This window comes from Epinephelus fuscoguttatus, linkage group LG19 (assembly GCF_011397635.1).
Source record: "Epinephelus fuscoguttatus linkage group LG19, E.fuscoguttatus.final_Chr_v1".
NCBI classification, from domain to species: Eukaryota; Metazoa; Chordata; class Actinopteri; order Perciformes; family Serranidae; genus Epinephelus; species Epinephelus fuscoguttatus.
Window position 1 is genome coordinate 38,041,186 of NC_064770.1, and position 16,786 is coordinate 38,057,971.

Genomic DNA, 16,786 nt, shown 5'->3' on the forward strand with positions numbered 1-16,786 from the left:
TATATTCTGAAGAAATTTCCAAACTGTCTGAACACATTTCACTAGAAGAACATTGTGTAGTTCTGACGAGAGGGCCGACAGTCTGTTGCTGAACGCCTCGCAGCGCAGACTGTAACTTAACTTCTATATTTCCCAAGAGGAAAATTAGACGGCAGCGTTCACGTCAACAGAGCAGTTGTGGTTTGAACTGTTTCACTATGAGTTTCCTGAACACATCAGTGTGTGTGTGGGGGGAGTGTGTGTGGGAAATAGTTCTGCCTGTGTTTATATATGGACACACACTTTAGATGGCAGCTTGGACAAACACGTGTTATCATGTCTGACCTCCTTTCACGGCCTTTCTGTTCTTATCTCTGGCTCCTCATGCTCCTGCTCTTCTATCTCATCCTGCTCTACACCTCTGATGACTCAGCTTTTCTTTTTAACGATTTTTACTGCAAGCTGCTGCCTTTCATCACTCTTTCTTTCTGCGCTGTTACAGATGCATACAGTGAAAATAATGGTCATAATGTGTGGACGCAGAGACTTTAATTTCGAAGGGTGCAAAGTCAAGCTCTGTGTTATATTTCTTAACTGTCCCACTTTTTCTCAAGTGTTGATGTAAGTAAGAAACTAAACTTTATTGACGTAGTGCTTTTTAAAACTTGAGTTACAAGGTGCTTCACAGGTGCACAGAAAGTATGAAACAATAAAATACAAGATTTTTGTTTTTACCGTCTGTGTTATAAGATATCGTCTATTTTTAAATTCTACATATTGTTCTTCCTACTAAAACTTGGAGCTTACATAACCCTCAATGCGACTTGTCCACTGACAGTTCAGTCAGAGTTTCATGTGTTATCCTAATAGTGATAAATGTCCAGACCAGGTGTAACGAACACTGTGTCACCCTCAGGGAGCCAATGAACCACCCCCAGGGCATGTTCCAATAATTACCTGCAGTCACGTCAGCTGTCACTCACATCTCCGTGGTCAAATGAGCTGACGCTACAACTGTAGTGCACTCATACACTGACGTAACAGTATTTCAGTCAGGACCACTTAAGTCAATGAAAACTTTATTTCCATTTTCAGTAATATAATTAGCAGTATGGCTCTGTTGGGGGCCTCCCTGCCATTCCTTGGGCCTACGCAGAATGCCTAAGGGGCCGTACACATGCCGTGTTTTTTGCACCCTCAAATTCATTTTTCAATGTAGACGCACAGCAGGAGCACTAAAACAGCAGATTGATGGTGTTGCGACATGCACAAGGTCCCGAGCACCTGTTTTTCAGGGAGCTACGGCTGCGCCTTGAGATCATACAATTTCAGTGTTTGGAATGCAGCAGCGCACACTACATGTCATGTGACGAGGACCAACCAATCACAGCCAACAGATATCTTTCCCTTCTTCTGTGGTAAATATGGAGGAGAAGTTGATCATTTTAGTTCAGACCTGCCAGAGCTTTACATCTGTCCCACGGACAATAGAGCTACACTCTTACAAACAGCTCCTGGAAGAAGATCAGCTCTGCACTCAGGGTTTCAGGTAAATAGGCTACGATGCAGTACATGTTAAGGTTGCATAACAACCTCAGATGCAACCTGCCGCCACGCTCTTGAAAGCTGGCTCATAAAAGGCACAAAAGTAGCGCCCAGCGCCTGACCTCCTGTTTTCCAGGCAGTTAATGACGTGGCATGTGTACTAAGGCGGAGAGAGCAAGCCTCCCTGCCCTTCGACACGCATATGTGGAAAGCCTGAGGCAGAGAGAGCAAACCTCTCTGCCCTTCCATGCGCCTACATGGAAATGTGGAAAGCCTAAGGCAGGGAGAGCAGCAGCAAAGACCCCCTGGGAACAGAACAGAGCAGCATCAATGACAAACAGAAATGACATTAATAAGTCAGGCACAGCATGAAAAGGAGGAGCTGGGGTGGAGGCAGGTTGCAAAGCAGCTTGCAGAGGAAGCAGCAACAGTAGGCAGGCCAGAGCAGTTTAAATAGGGCGCCCTGAAAGAGATTCGCCAGTTGGTTGCATGGAAAGGAATCATGTGATCTATCAGCTGACTAAGGTCCAGGGTTGACTAGAGTTGCAACAGTTTACCGATGTCAAGGTATACTGTGATTTTAAAATTATCGTACCGTGTACATTTGCTCATTTATGATATTGGAAAAAATGCAACTAGACGGAGAATCTCACCTTTATTTTAATAATTTTCAAAAGGGAGACTTTTTACACATTCTTCAATTGACAAAATAGTCTCAAGTTCCAGTTGTAGTAATTAAACTGCTGTTCAACCAAAAATAACTCTTCTGTTTTAATTGCTTTAAGGTCATTCCGACTGATAATAATAATTCTGTGATGCCATATGAAACCGTTTTTAACATCTGGAACGTCCCGTCAACAACGGGCTTGAGATGCGCCCTCATTGAGGACTTGGCTCAGATTCCGGAGTTACTCTCTTATCCTGAAGCCCCCTCAAGGAATCTGATCCCGTTTGATTCGGCAGTGGAAAACTCTTGCAACCGCATGCGTTTGCTGAAGTCGACCCCAGCTGGATTTGAACCCTGGACCTTCCTTGAAACTATGACATTTTTCTGAGACAGTTACCATACCATGAAAATCTGATACCGTTGCGCCCGTACTGCAAACTCAATGGGGTAAAGAACTTTAAACTCTAATATTGTACAAAACTGTGACAACCTTGAGCGAGTCTCGAATGTTTGGGAAAATGGTCAGCAGCATTCTTAAGTACAGTGTGTGTATTTTAAGCGTTAGGTGACCCAAACATGGCAGCCATTGTTGGTCATCCCTTTAAACCAGCATGCAGTAAGGAGTAATCCTTCACAGGCTAAATCTGTACTCACCTTATCATGTTTTCCGAGCCTCCCTCTTGTGCTTATCTTCAACTTTTCCGTTTCATTCTCCTCCTCCTCCTCCTCCTCCCAGTGTGATAAACCTTTGGTAATTTTAAATCAGTAATCTTGAGTGCTTTTGAGGTGATTCAGATGAAGGTGTGTATGAAAGTGAGAATGTGTGTGTGGGTTGTCAGTCATAACGCTGTTTTCCTCCAGCAGGACACATGCAGTCCAGAGAGGCTGTGATTACATTAACAACATGTTCATTGGGTTAAGATGGATCAGACACTCGGCTCTCTGCTTTGAAACTGTAAAATGTGACCAGACTCCTGCTGAGAGAGTGTGAACGCTGAGCAAACCTTCTTGGGTAAATATACAGCCCAACCACCAGAGTAAATGTTGCCGTTGTATAATTTTGCAAACCACAGATATGTTACATTTGTACGTTGTAAAATAGTGCAGGCGTGTCACAGTCATTTCGGGGGCCAATTTGATGACAAGTGGGCCGGACCTGTGAAACTATCGACCATCTTTGATGCAGTAAAGATGCTTGATCAAAATGAGGTACATGTTCAGTTGCAAGCTGATCTACCAATGAAGTGTACCTGTCGGAGGTGAGCTGTTTGCAGAGGTGCAGGAAGAGCCTGTTACCTGCAGCTCTTCCTCAACATCTCACTGTGGCTGTTTCTGCTTTCACTCTTCCTCCCTGCTGCATTATTACACTTGTCTTTATTGAAGAAAAGCTGCTAACAAAGGTCCACTAATACAGTGATAAACACATTTCATTTCCTTTAGATTCTTCACAATAAAAGTCCCCTGTTATTTTGTTATGTAAAAACTTTTATTGTGAAGCGGCAAAATAAGGAAATGTTGAGTTTTCGAGCAGCAACTTCACACAACTTCTAATACGGCTGATGGCGAACATGAAACAGTAAAATAAAGCAGATATGTAAAGTAAAAACAGGACGCAAACTCCAAACCAGAGATTCAGTTAGAAGCTACAGAACACACACAGACTTTTAAAAACACCTTTCTCTCTGGTCTCCTGCAGACAGAGGTGAGGAGAGTCTCACATCACACACGGCTTGTTTGAGGGGGTGTAGCAGGGTCGTTGGGGGTTGCCTGCGGTCGATGAGACATCACCGCTACCTGCTTGGGGACAAGCAGCCCGGCTTTTGGAGAAAGTCCTTCTCTGGCGAAGCTGGGTGTGACACAGCACATGTCATCTGTTCATGGAAATGGAAATTAGCGCAGCATGGCTTGAGTCGGTGAGGCCAAAAGTGAGAGAGGAAAAGGCCCACAGTGTTGTACGTGTGTTGATGGAGAAACTGTGTGTGTGTTTTGTAACGCAGCTTGACCCTGTATCGATATAAACGGTGTTGTCTTAATCTGTATCTTGCTTGAAAATATATCGATATATTGTACATAGTTATATTGCTCAGCCCTAGTGTGGTGTGAAACTCAGATATTTCAGTTATTGTCAGGAATTATGGAGCAACTTTTTTTTTATGATTTTCCAGGTTTTTCCAGGATTTCTAAACACGATACAGTAAAATACTTGAGTTTTGTGTCTGTATGTTGTCAGACATGTCCTCAACATCAGGAATAATCTTTTTCATGTTTATTTCCAGCAACCTAAACATTGATGTAAACTGCAAGAGAAACTTAACTGGTGTGCGAAAGCATTCAAACATGAGGCGGTGATTCTAGTTGGTGATTTTTCACAGTACAAAGTGCCACTGTTCTCCTTTACAGTCATTTTTCGGCTGCAGTGACGGCGCAGTAGAGATGCGCGGATGGCGTTTGAGCGCACCCGAATCCTTGTGCACTCATCAATCATCCACCCGCCACCCACCCAACGTAATTATCTTGTAAAATTTAGAGACCCGCGTCCAACCTGCGCCAAACATTAAGTTATTGTATTTACATTTAAATTATGTCCAGCCATTTGTGTTCATTCACTTTTCATATAGGTGCATTTTCTTGACTTAAACAATTAAAAGATTATAGGCTACTTTAGAATGTGGTCACACTTCAGAATATTATAAAAAAAAAAAAATTATTTAAATATGAATATAACTGACAAATCCACCCGCAATCCACCCGAAATTAACTACTATTAGGGCCGTAACGGTACATGTATTTGTGTCGAACCGTTCGGTACACGACTTTCGGTTCGGCACGACCCTGTACCGAATTATTGGGCGCAGGATATTATTTTATTTTATTTTGTTTTATTTTAATTCCGTTTTTGCGAGCCGAACCATTTAAAATATCTAGTTCCCCGACGGACATAATTGAATGACGGACCGAGTCCAACCATAAATCTCTGCCTTCACTTTGTGCAGCGCATTCTCGCATTTTGACAACATGGCAAGTGAGCCTGACGAACCTGAAGACCCACCCCCACACCTTAAGTCCTCCGTTTGGGAACACTTGGACAAGACAAAAGCAGTGTGCCGACACTGCAGAACAGATGTCGGGTATGTACTTGGAAACACGTCTAACATGCTAACGCATCTAAAGCGACACCACCCGAGTTTGAACGTTAACCTGACTAGAAAGAGCAATCTGGTGCAAACTACGATATTGTCGTCGTTTAAAAAGAAAGAGCGTTTCCCTGACCATCGCGTTAAAGAAATCACCAACGCCATTGGAGTTGAGTAAAATTGTTTAAGCTGCACTTTAGATATAAGCATGTTTTGTTTACTGCACTTTAACAAAGTGGGAAAGCTAAGTAAGTTCCTAGTAAAACTGAATCTGAGCAGGCTTTAAAGCTGACCAGCTGCACTATACTTTTTATTTTAATTGAGTAAAACTGTTTAAGCAGAAATTTATATTTATATTTTTTATTCCAAAAATGTGTTGAAAAAACAGCAGGATTTTATTTTTCACTTTTATATTTCTATTTTCATTGAAACAATGTGAAAAAGCAGGATTTTATATATATTTGTTTCATTCAAAAATTGTGTAAAAAGAGTTAACTGCAGTGGTGGTATGTCTTAATAAGGTTACCAATAAGTAAAAGATATTTAATAGTTGTCTATTTTTTTCATTACTGTACCGAAAAAAAACAAACCGTGACTTATTACTGATTACTATGTTAATTTTTATTGGCCCACCCACCTGTGAATTGCGGATATCCGCGGATGTCGTGGATCTGTCCACAGGATTTGCATCTCTACAGTGTAGAGAGTTCATATATAGAAGACCTGTAAACACTGACCAATCAGAGCAGACTGGGCTCTTTCAGAAGGGGTCTTAAAGTGACAGGTGCTAAAACAGAGTTTTCCAGACAATACAGGTGTTCCAGCACAGACATTATGAGGTTAGTGAAGTGTTTTTTGAGCATTAAAGCGTATAAACATGTTCTAGTAGAAACCCAAAATACAAGTATGAACCTGAAACTGAGCAGAAGAGGTCCCCTTTAAAGATCACCACTGTTACTCAGGTTTATCCTCTGGATAGCACGAACGCCTGCACAAAATGTCATGTTAATCTGTCTGATAGTTGTTGAGATATCTCTGAACCAAAGTGGTGGACAAACCGATATTGGCATTCCTAGAGCTAAAAATTGAATTACACAGTAGTAAACCTGTAAATAACAGAGGTATCGGAGGAGCTAAAATTAAAGTGCTCAGATTATCTTTGTTTTATCCTTTGCTAAAATTCAGATTTTACCTTCACTGATACCTGTAATAATCTTAAATCCCCTCCCTTCTGTCAACATCTGTAGAAATCCTGAGAGACATTAATGTGAGTGCAGCAGCTCACCCACCTGCTCTGTCATCGTGTCATTATTTGATATTTATCTAACAGAGCTGTCTCCCCTCGTCATTTTCTCCGCAGCTCTTTGAACAGTACACACATTAACGGAAAGTTCAATCAATGGAGGTTTTCTTTGCTGCCCTCTTCTAATTGGTTGACATAGCCCGTGATGTTATGGCCGATGATGTAAGTCCTGCGCCGTGATGAATGAGGGGACTGTTCTCCTTGTCCTCAAATTGGTGTTGCCGTGGTAACGAGGGTTGTGAGAATGGCTCCAATGGGTCTCTGATTCAGTGGGTTTGTTTTTTGGGGGGTGTTTTGTTGTGTTTCAGGGGTGAGGTGGAGATGATGCTTTTCAACACACTGAACGAAGACATGTTTTTATATGATGTGTGTGTGTGGGTGCATAAAGCAGGGAATAATAATGAGAACAATAAATAACCTTACCTATACAACCCTTTTAAAAGCAAAGTTGCTAAGTGTTTTACAAGACACAATAAAAATGGTAGACGGATGATGAGTGAGTGAGCAGTGAGCTACATGAATATGAGACGAAGTAAAATAAAAAAAACTATACAAAATAACTGATAATTAATTCAATGTCTGTGTCAAGACTCAGACACACCAAACCTACTTCAGAGAACCAGTGGAGGACGAAGGTCGACGGTCAAACAGCACGTATGTTCCTCGCCTACGTGAGAGGAAATGACTCTCGACAGTAGACTGTAATCGTCATTCAATCAGGGAAACCGGAAGACCGTCTTGACGCTAGTTAGCTAGTTAGCTCATTAACAACACACTCAAGTGTCGAAAGAACAGAGCACGTTTACCGTGCACCGGTGAACAATGACATCAAACCATCAGGAAACATTTATGCCAAAGAGCTCAATCTTACATTATGTTACAAGTTTGTTTTGCTCACTCCCTCATGACTTAAGAACATGCTGAATAGGCCAAAAAAAAAAAAAGCCAACCGCCAACCGTTGGCTTGGTGTGTCAGGGCATTAAAAGGGACAGCTGGCAGGATGGGACAGGTGTGACATTTTCATGAGGTGTGAGGTGTGCAACCCACCACCAGGACATTTAAAAAGCAGACAGTCGCTGTTAGCAGCTAACTCAAAGAAGAACCGCAACCAGAAATGTCTGCAAATTGGGAAAACAGTGAGGTCCCGTAACTTTTTACCCTCGAAAGCACTGCCCAACGCGTATATAGCCCCTTTTACACTGCCAGATTTTCGACAAATGTTGGGCCATTTTGCCGGCAAGCTGCGAGCGTTTAGACACACAGAGCCGGATTGGCGAGTTGATCCGAGGTGCCCAATTTTCGGCCTTATAGGGTAGACATATTGGTGGAACCCTTGTAGTTTAAACAGACCGAGGCAGCCTTCCACAACGGGAGGGGCTGTTGAAGACTTGTGGGAGGAGCTGTTGATGACTTGTGGGAGGAGCTGTTGATGACGCTGCACGTGCGAGCCACTGGCGGTGGATAAACAGGAAACAGCTAGTAGCAAGAGGGAAACACAAACCTGACAGACACTGTAAAGATGAGCAACTGGAGAGACAAGGAATTGCGCGCCCTCCTTGTCCTCGCAAACGAAGAGGCCATTAACCGTCAGATGACGGGGACGGTGAAGAACGGGCCGACTTAGGAGAGAATCTGAAGGACTGACCAGCCGCGGCTTCCCTCCCACGTCACTGTTTACGTCACACGCTGAGCTACACGTTTTGTTACTTGCTCACGCCCCCCATTGCCCCGAAAAAGGCACATTCTGTATAAACAAAAGTAGGTAGGCAGCATTTTGCTGCACTCCCCGATTTTGTTTTTATACTGCCAATGCTGAAAAAGACTGATTGGGCTTTCCTGCAAATTTGCACAACTCCTGTTTTAAAAGGGCAAAGGTGTTAGGTGTGCGACCTACCACCAGGACATTTAAAAAGCAGACAGTGGCAGTTAGCAGCTAACTCAAATAAGAACCACAACCAGAAGTGTCTGCAAATTGGGAAAACAACAAATTTTTACCCTCTAAGCAGAAGACAACATATAGCAGGGATGGTAATAATTTTTGTTGCCATGTTAATTCATTGTTTAGAAAGCACTTTCTAACGTGTATATGTCATAGAAGAGGACAAACTGTTGTGTCACACGTCATACCTCTTTTGCTTCCAGGATGCTGGTATGCTGTCTAAAATTACACACGGTGGCGGCACGATGTCACTGTTGTTTGGTTCTGTGGTAAAATGCAATGGTGATGTAATGTATGGACGTCATAGTGACTCTCTGTGTACTAAGGGCTAACATCTGTCCTCCTGTCTTCTCCCCAGGTGTTTAACATCCTCTGTTGTGCTCCCTCTTGAGTGACCCCTCCCCCTTCCTTCCTCCCCACCCTTTGACTCCACCTCCTCCGCGATGTCATCTGGGGCCAGGCCCATCCAGGGCTCAGGAGCAGTGACCCCTCCACCAGACTCTGCAGGATCCCCACGCTCTCCATTGTCACCAGGTAAAGGCAGGAAAGCTGATCTCCAGACCTATGACTCACCAGGCAATATCTTTTGGCCATTGTCTTCAAAATGACGGGGTTGTTGGTCGTTTAGCTCGGGATATTTCTTGACCTCAACAATGAGTCTCTTGTCATCCAGTCCTAATCACACACGAGACACAGCCACAGAGTTCTCTCTATACATCAGTGTTGAGGAGAGGAGTCAAGCTGCCACAGGAGCAGAGAAGAAGAGCTGCTACAGGAGCTGGTATTTCCAAGCAGAGAGCGAGTGGAGGGGAAATGCATTTAATTCCAGAGGTGGCAAGGCTTGAGATAGGACAGTGGCACGTCCTATCTCAGCGGTGACTAGGCTGGTGTGGGGTTGTACATTGAACATAATAAGGCTGTATGTTTTTGACGCATGCCGCTCGTTGCCATTTGTGTTTTGGCCTTTGCTTCTCTGGTTCTTGGCTTTGAGAGGAATGAGCTCACGTTCACTAATATTGATTAATCTTTCCTCTGCCATGGAAATAACATATTGTAATTCTTAATTTAGATGGTGTTTCCCTTTAAGTCTTAATATACGTACAGAACTAAATCACTGGATTGTCCCTTTTAAAGTTTTAATCCTTAAGATTTCACTCTTTCTTCTATCAGTTCGCTGGAAAAGGAGTTCAGAGGAGTTGGAGGTGTCACCTCACCTGTCAGCTCTCTGTGGCTTCTCCTAATTGGTCCTTTACTCCCTGTGATATTTAGAATCGATCTGCCGTCAAAAATAACCCAGAGTCACGTGTTTGACCAATTAAAAGACTTTAATGTGAAGCAGCTGCAGCAGCAGAAAATAACTTGCTAGCGTTCGCAGTAACTTAAAGCAGCTGTGGTGCAGCATTAGCACAGTGAACAGTGAGACATGTAAGTCTCAGGTTTGTACATGATGTGAATACTTACTTATCGAAGTGTGCGGCCTCCTCTTTCTACTGTATGTACCTTGTTCTGTGCGGTGCCCAGACAAGTTCTGCTGAAGCAATTAGCCGAGGTAAAACTACTCTCTTTGACAGCATCATTCTGTTCATGTTTTATTTATAAGGTAATGTGTTCACTGTTGTGTTGCAGAGAAGTGTAATGAGATCACACCACTTTCTTCAAACACAATTTTAGGTGGTGACAGAATAAAAGCACTTGCCTCCCCCACAGAGGTTTGATTTGATCCTGTCTGGACGCTTCACTGACCATATCTCAGTGTTTGTGGGAGGAGAACTGGTGAGAGATCATGTCCTTGTCGCTGCACCTGTAACTCCCACAGCTCCTGTTGCAGTGTAGTGTAAAGAAGCAGCTGGCGACACCGTGTGTATCAAAGCTGCAGTAACGAGTAACATGCAGAGAAAGATGGAGGATGAAGGCAAAAAAAGAATGTTTGGTGACTTTATTTTGTTAACAGAATACTTCACTTGCAAAAAACTAATTAAAAAAGTCGCTGAGTGCAGGATCACTTCTTTTGTAATGTGTTTATGACACAAGTTGACATTGAGATGACAATAAAGATGATATGTTGTGCAGCCTGATACAGAACCTGTACTGCTGTGTGTTATTAATCATGATGTCACACTCTGTTTTTCGTCCCGTCAGAGTCTCTGCGTCCTCCAGGCTGCAGACACAGAGAACGCTCACCGTCCCCCATGAGAGGCTACCTCATCCCCAGCCCTCTGCCCACACGCAGGACCAGGACCTTCTCAGCGTGAGTACACACACGGGATGAAATGGCCTCATGAGCCGGTGAAGCTGGTGTGACATGAGCTGCTGTGTTTCCAGTGTCCAGATATTGACAGACATTAACACAGGAAAGGCAGCTCTTCAGTTGCCGTGGTGAGCCGGTCATAAGTGTTGCGTGTCACTTACAAGTGTACCATACTGCATCATCAGCGTCTTTACATGATCAGATTGATCCCTTCAGACATGCATCAGCTGAAACTGTCCCATTCTTCACTGACCACATCATTTTTCCAGTTTAATCTTTCCAGTATCTTTTCACATGTAGTCATTTCCATCATATGAACTATCCACATTTGAGGCTCCCTCCAACACCTGAGAATCACCTGAGCACACATTATAAGGCCAGTTTTTAGTATTCTAAATACAAATGTATTTGAAGTCGACCTTACAGTTTTGTCACCAAGGAGACAAAGGGCCAATCCCAATTCTCTTCCCTTAGCCTTACCCCTTGGTTTCAAGTGCCCTCGCCAGATAGCTTCCCCTCAAGGATGAAGGGGTAGTGTTGACGGGTAGGGAATTTTACCTATGAATTGGGATGCCACTTCATGCAAATTAGCGTAACAGACGTGTTCACGTACGTGAGGCGTATCGTTGACGTAGGCTTCAGCATTGATTGCTTCACGGACATTTCTGTAGATATTCACGTCAGCTACATCGTGAATTAGCGATTTTCAAGCGTTCGTATTCTAACTCAACGCTTACACATAACAATGCATATGCAGAAACCTTCCGACATATTTTGGATGCTTATTTGCGAAAAAAAGTACTACAATTGGACAATGGTTTTCTCACGGGTTCGTAAGTGTGCATCGCATGGCCCTTCAAGTTAAGTAGGGATTTTAAGGGCTGAAAAGCATTTCCCTAAAGTTTGGGACACCCTAGCCCTTCATGGGAACATGCAAAAACGAGGGCTAGGGCCAATTTTGAGGGGAAGTGTGAGTATTGGGACAGACCCATAGTCTTGTCCTCTAACCATTTATCAATATAATCCAGAACATAACTCCATGGAGGAGAGACTCCAGGACCTTGGTCACTAACAGGCGGACTGCAGTCCGAGTCCGGACCCAAATGCTGTCCGATACGGACTCAGACCTATAACCAGTAAATTATTATGGGCCACGCTTCTGTTCTAACTGGTGCAACTTTTCTAGTCTTTACGGCACCGGTTTAGGTGCTCAGGAAACGCATAGACGAATTGCATGCGAGTTAAGCCATCTCACGTGATGCCACCCAGCCAATCAAATCTCTGCATCCAGGTGATTAACATTGCGACTCCGTATACAGTCAGATAGGAGAGGTGAGAGAGGAGTGACAAGCGGAAAGACGATAGAAATATAGAAAAAGGAAGAAATCGGAGAGAAGACGGAAAGGCGAGTGAGCCGGAGACAGAGAGAGAAGTCAGAGAGTAAGAGACAAAGTGAGCGAGGGACAGAGAGAGAAGTCGGTGAGGAAGAGGCAAAGTGAGAGAGGGGCAGAGAGAGAAGTCGGAGTGGAAGAGGCGAAGTGAGCAAGGGACAGAGAGAAGTCGAAGAGGAAGAGGCAAAGTGAGTGAGGGGCAGAGAGAAGTCGAAGAGGAAGAGGCGAAGTGAGTGAGGGACAGAGAGAAGTCGAAGAGGAAGAGGCGAAGTGAGCGAGAGACAGAGAAGTCGGAGTGGAAGAGGCGAAGTGAGCGAGGGGCAGAGAGAAGTCGAAGAGGAAGAGGCAAAGTGAGCGAGGGACAGAGGAGAGAAGTCGAAGAGGCGAAGTGAGCGAGGGACAGAGAGAGAAGTCGAAGAGGCGAAGTGAGCGAGGGGCAGAGAGAAGTCGAAGAGGAAGAGGCGAAGTGAGTGAGGGACAGAGAGAGAAGTCGAAGAGGAAGAGGCAAAGTGAGCGAGGGACAGAGGAGAGAAGTCGAAGAGGAAGAGGCAAAGTGAGCGAGGGACAGAGAGAGAAGTCGGAGAGGAAGAGGCAAAGTGATCGAGGAACAGAGAGAGAAGTCGAAGAGGAACAGGCGAAGTGAGTGAGGGACAGAGAGAAGTCGAAGAGGAAGAGGAGAAGTGAGCGAGAGACAGAGAAGTCGGAGTGGAAGAGGCAAAGTGAGCGAGGGACAGAGAGAGAAGTCGAAGTGGAAGAGGCGAAGTGAGCAAGGGACAGAGAAGTCGAAGAGGAAGAGGCGAAGTGAGCGAGAGACAGAGAAGTTGGAGTGGAAGAGGCAAAGTGAGCGAGGGACAGAGAGAGAAGTCGGAGTGGAAGAGGCAAAGTGAGCGAGGGACAGAGAGAGAAGTCGAAGAGGAAGAGGCGAAGTGAGCGAGGGACAGAGAGAGAAGTCGAAGAGGAAGAGGCAAAGTGAGCGAGAGACAGAGAGAAGTCAAAGAGGAAGAGGCGAAGTGAGTGAGGGACAGAGAGAAGTCGAAGAGGAAGAGGCGAAGTGAGCGAGGGACAGAGAGAAGTCGAAGAGGAAGAGGCAAAGTGAGCGAGGGACAGAGAGAGAAGTCGAAGAGGAAGAGGCAAAGTGAGCGAGGGACAGAGAGAGAAGTCGAAGAGGAAGAGGCGAAGTGAGCAAGGGACAGAGAGAAGTTGAAGAGGAAGAGGCGAAGTGAGCGAGGGACAGAGAGAGAAGTCGAAGTGGAAGAGGCGAAGTGAGCAAGGGACAGAGAGAAGTTGAAGAGGAAGAGGCGAAGTGAGCGAGAGACAGAGAAGTTGGAGTGGAAGAGGCAAAGTGAGCGAGGGACAGAGAGAGAAGTCGAAGAGGAAGAGGCAAAGTGAGCGAGGGACAGAGAGAGAAGTCGAAGAGGAAGAGGCGAAGTGAGCGAGGGACAGAGAGAGAAGTCGGAGTGGAAGAGGCAAAGTGAGCGAGGGACAGAGAGAGAAGTCGGAGTGGAAGAGGCAAAGTGAGCGAGGGACAGAGAGAGAAGTCGGAGTGGAAGAGGCAAAGTGAACGAGGGACAGAGAGAAGTCGAAGAGGAAGAGGCGAAGTGAGCGAGGGACAGAGAGAAGTCGAAGAGGAAGAGGCGAAGTGAGCGAGGGACAGAGAGAAGTCGAAGAGGAAGAGGCGAAGTGAGCGAGGGACAGAGAGAGAAGTCGAAGAGGAAGAGGCGAAGTGAGCGAGGGACAGAGAGAGAAGTCGAAGAGGCGAAGTGAGCGAGGGGCAGAGAGAAGTTGAAGAGGAAGAGGCGAAGTGAGTGAGGGACAGAGAGAGAAGTCGAAGAGGAAGAGGCAAAGTGAGCGAGGGACAGAGGAGAGAAGTCGAAGAGGAAGAGGCAAAGTGAGCGAGGGACAGAGGAGAGAAGTCGGAGAGGAAGAGGCAAAGTGATCGAGGAACAGAGAGAGAAGTCGAAGAGGAACAGGCGAAGTGAGTGAGGGACAGAGAGAGAAGTTGGAGTGGAAGAGGCGAAGTGAGCAAGGGACAGAGAAGTCGAAGAGGAAGAGGCAAAGTGAGCGAGGGACAGAGGAGAGAAGTCGAAGAGGAAGAGGCAAAGTGAGCGAGGGACAGAGAGAGAAGTCGTAGAGGAAGAGGCAATGTGGTCGAGGAACAGAGAGAGAAGTCGAAGAGGAAGAGGCGAAGTGAGTGAGGGACAGAGAGAAGTCGAAGAGGAAGAGGAGAAGTGAGCGAGAGACAGAGAAGTCGGAGTGGAAGAGGCAAAGTGAGCGAGGGACAGAGAGAGAAGTCGAAGTGGAAGAGGCGAAGTGAGCAAGGGACAGAGAGAAGTCGAAGAGGAAGAGGCGAAGTGAGCGAGAGACAGAGAAGTTGGAGTGGAAGAGGCAAAGTGAGCGAGGGACAGAGAGAGAAGTCGGAGTGGAAGAGGCAAAGTGAGCGAGGGACAGAGAGAGAAGTCGGAGTGGAAGAGGCAAAGTGAGTGAGGGACAGAGAGAAGTCGAAGAGGAAGAGGCGAAGTGAGCGAGAGACAGAGAGAAGTCGCAGAGGAAGAGGCGAAGTGAGCAAGGGACAGAGAGAAGTCGAAGAGGAAGAGGCGAAGTGAGCGAGAGACAGAGAAGTCGGAGTGGAAGAGGCAAAGTGAACGAGGGACAGAGAGAAGTCGAAGAGGAAGAGGCAAAGTGAGTGAGGGACAGAGAGAAGTCGAAGAGGAAGAGGCGAAGTGAGTGAGGGACAGAGAGAAGTCGAAGAGGAAGAGGCGAAGTGAGCGAGAGACAGAGAAGTCGGAGTGGAAGAGGTAAAGTGAGCGAGGGACAGAGAAGTCGAAGAGGAAGAGGCGAAGTGAGCGAGGGGCAGAGAGAAGTCGAAGAGGAAGAGGCAAAGTGAGCGAGGGACAGAGGAGAGAAGTCGAAGAGGCGAAGTGAGCGAGGGACAGAGAGAAGTCGAAGAGGAAGAGGCGAAGTGAGTGAGGGACAGAGAGAGAAGTCGAAGAGGAAGAGGCAAAGTGAGCGAGGGACAGAGAGAGAAGTCGGAGTGGAAGAGGCAAAGTGAGTGAGGGACAGAGAGAAGTCGAAGAGGAAGAGGCGAAGTGAGTGAGGGACAGAGAGAAGTCGAAGAGGAAGAGGCGAAGTGAGCGAGGGACAGAGAGAAGTCGAAGAGGAAGAGGCAAAGTGAGCGAGGGACAGAGAGAGAAGTCGAAGAGGAAGAGGCAAAGTGAGCGAGGGACAGAGAGAGAAGTCGAAGAGGAAGAGGCGAAGTGAGCGAGGGACAGAGAGAAGTCGAAGAGGAAGAGGCTAAGTGAGCGCGAGACAGAGAGAGTCGAATGGAAGAGGCAAAGTGAGCGAGGGACAGAGAGAAGTTGAAGAGGAAGAGGCAAAGTGAGTGAGGGACAGAGAGAAGTCAAGAGGAAGAGGCAAAGTGAGCGAGGACAGAGGAGAGAAGTCAAGAGGAAGAGGCAAAGTGAGCGAGGGACAGAGAGAGAAGTCGGAGTGGAAGAGGCAAAGTGAGCGAGGGACAGAGAGAGAAGTCGGAGTGGAAGAGGCAAAGTGAGTGAGGGACAGAGAGAAGTCGAAGAGGAAGAGGCGAAGTGAGCAAGGGACAGAGAAGTCGAAGAGGAAGAGGCAAAGTGAGCGAGGGACAGAGGAGAGAAGTCGAAGAGGAAGAGGCAAAGTGAGCGAGGGACAGAGGAGAGAAGTCGAAGAGGAAGAGGCAAAGTGAGCGAGGGACAGAGGAGAGAAGTCGAAGAGGAAGAGGCAAAGTGAGCGAGGGACAGAGGAGAGAAGTCGAAGAGGAAGAGGCAAAGTGAGCGAGGGACAGAGAGAGAAGTTGGAGTGGAAGAGGCGAAGTGAGCAAGGGACAGAGAGAAGTCGAAGAGGAAGAGGCGAAGTGAGCGAGAGACAGAGAAGTTGGAGTGGAAGAGGCAAAGTGAGCGAGGGACAGAGAGAGAAGTCGGAGTGGAAGAGGTAAAGTGAACGAGGGACAGAGAGAAGTCGAAGAGGAAGAGGCGAAGTGAGTGAGGGACAGAGAGAAGTCGAAGAGGAAGAGGCAAAGTGAGCGAGGGACAGAGAGAGAGAAACAGAGGGAGTTTTCCCCAGTCTGAGCAAAGTATCCCTGTACATCTTTAGCATGTTGGGCTCCACATACAGCTGTGAGCCAGCTTTCTCCACAATGAACATAATAAAACTAAATATGGTTCCAGGCTCACCAATGAGCACATGCACATGTGTATGAGAGTGGCCCTGACACCATTCCAGCCCAGATTCAAAATCCTGGCAGGACAAACTCGAGCTCAGTTCTGTCACCGAACAACAAAAAGAGTGGGAAAAGAGAGAAAGAAAGAGTGAAACAGTTAACAAAAAAAAAGGAAAATTCAAGCTGTTGCTACACTTTATTTTATTTTTCCTAAAATGAAGCACTTTATTTTAAGATGCACAATTTTTCAAAAACTGTCATTTATTTTCTCCATTTTATTTTTAAATGCATATCTGTATAGTTCAGTGTTGTCTAAATGTTTTTGAATCGTTAGTTTTTTATTTGATCTGACAGTAAGATGTTGATTACATGCAGACGTTGATACAACTA

The 16,786-nt window shown here is 45.8% G+C and overlaps 1 protein-coding gene and 1 long non-coding RNA gene across 2 annotated transcripts in view; both read left to right on the top strand.

Moving 5' to 3' along the window:
* The window catches only part of carhsp1 (calcium regulated heat stable protein 1), a 45,520-nt gene that overhangs the window by 24,032 nt on the left and 4,702 nt on the right, over nucleotides 1–16,786 (top strand). The window contains exons 2-3 of the mRNA XM_049561169.1: nucleotides 8,927–9,102; nucleotides 10,708–10,816. Of these exons, the coding sequence (XP_049417126.1) occupies nucleotides 9,012–9,102; nucleotides 10,708–10,816 (200 nt within the window). The 5' untranslated portion in view covers nucleotides 8,927–9,011. The remainder of the gene's footprint in view (nucleotides 1–8,926; nucleotides 9,103–10,707; nucleotides 10,817–16,786) is intronic.
* LOC125879333 (uncharacterized) lies at nucleotides 14,780–16,386 on the top strand. Its single transcript, XR_007447853.1, has 3 exons — nucleotides 14,780–15,002; nucleotides 16,002–16,167; nucleotides 16,209–16,386. It is a non-coding gene; the product is annotated as an uncharacterized LOC125879333 (long non-coding RNA).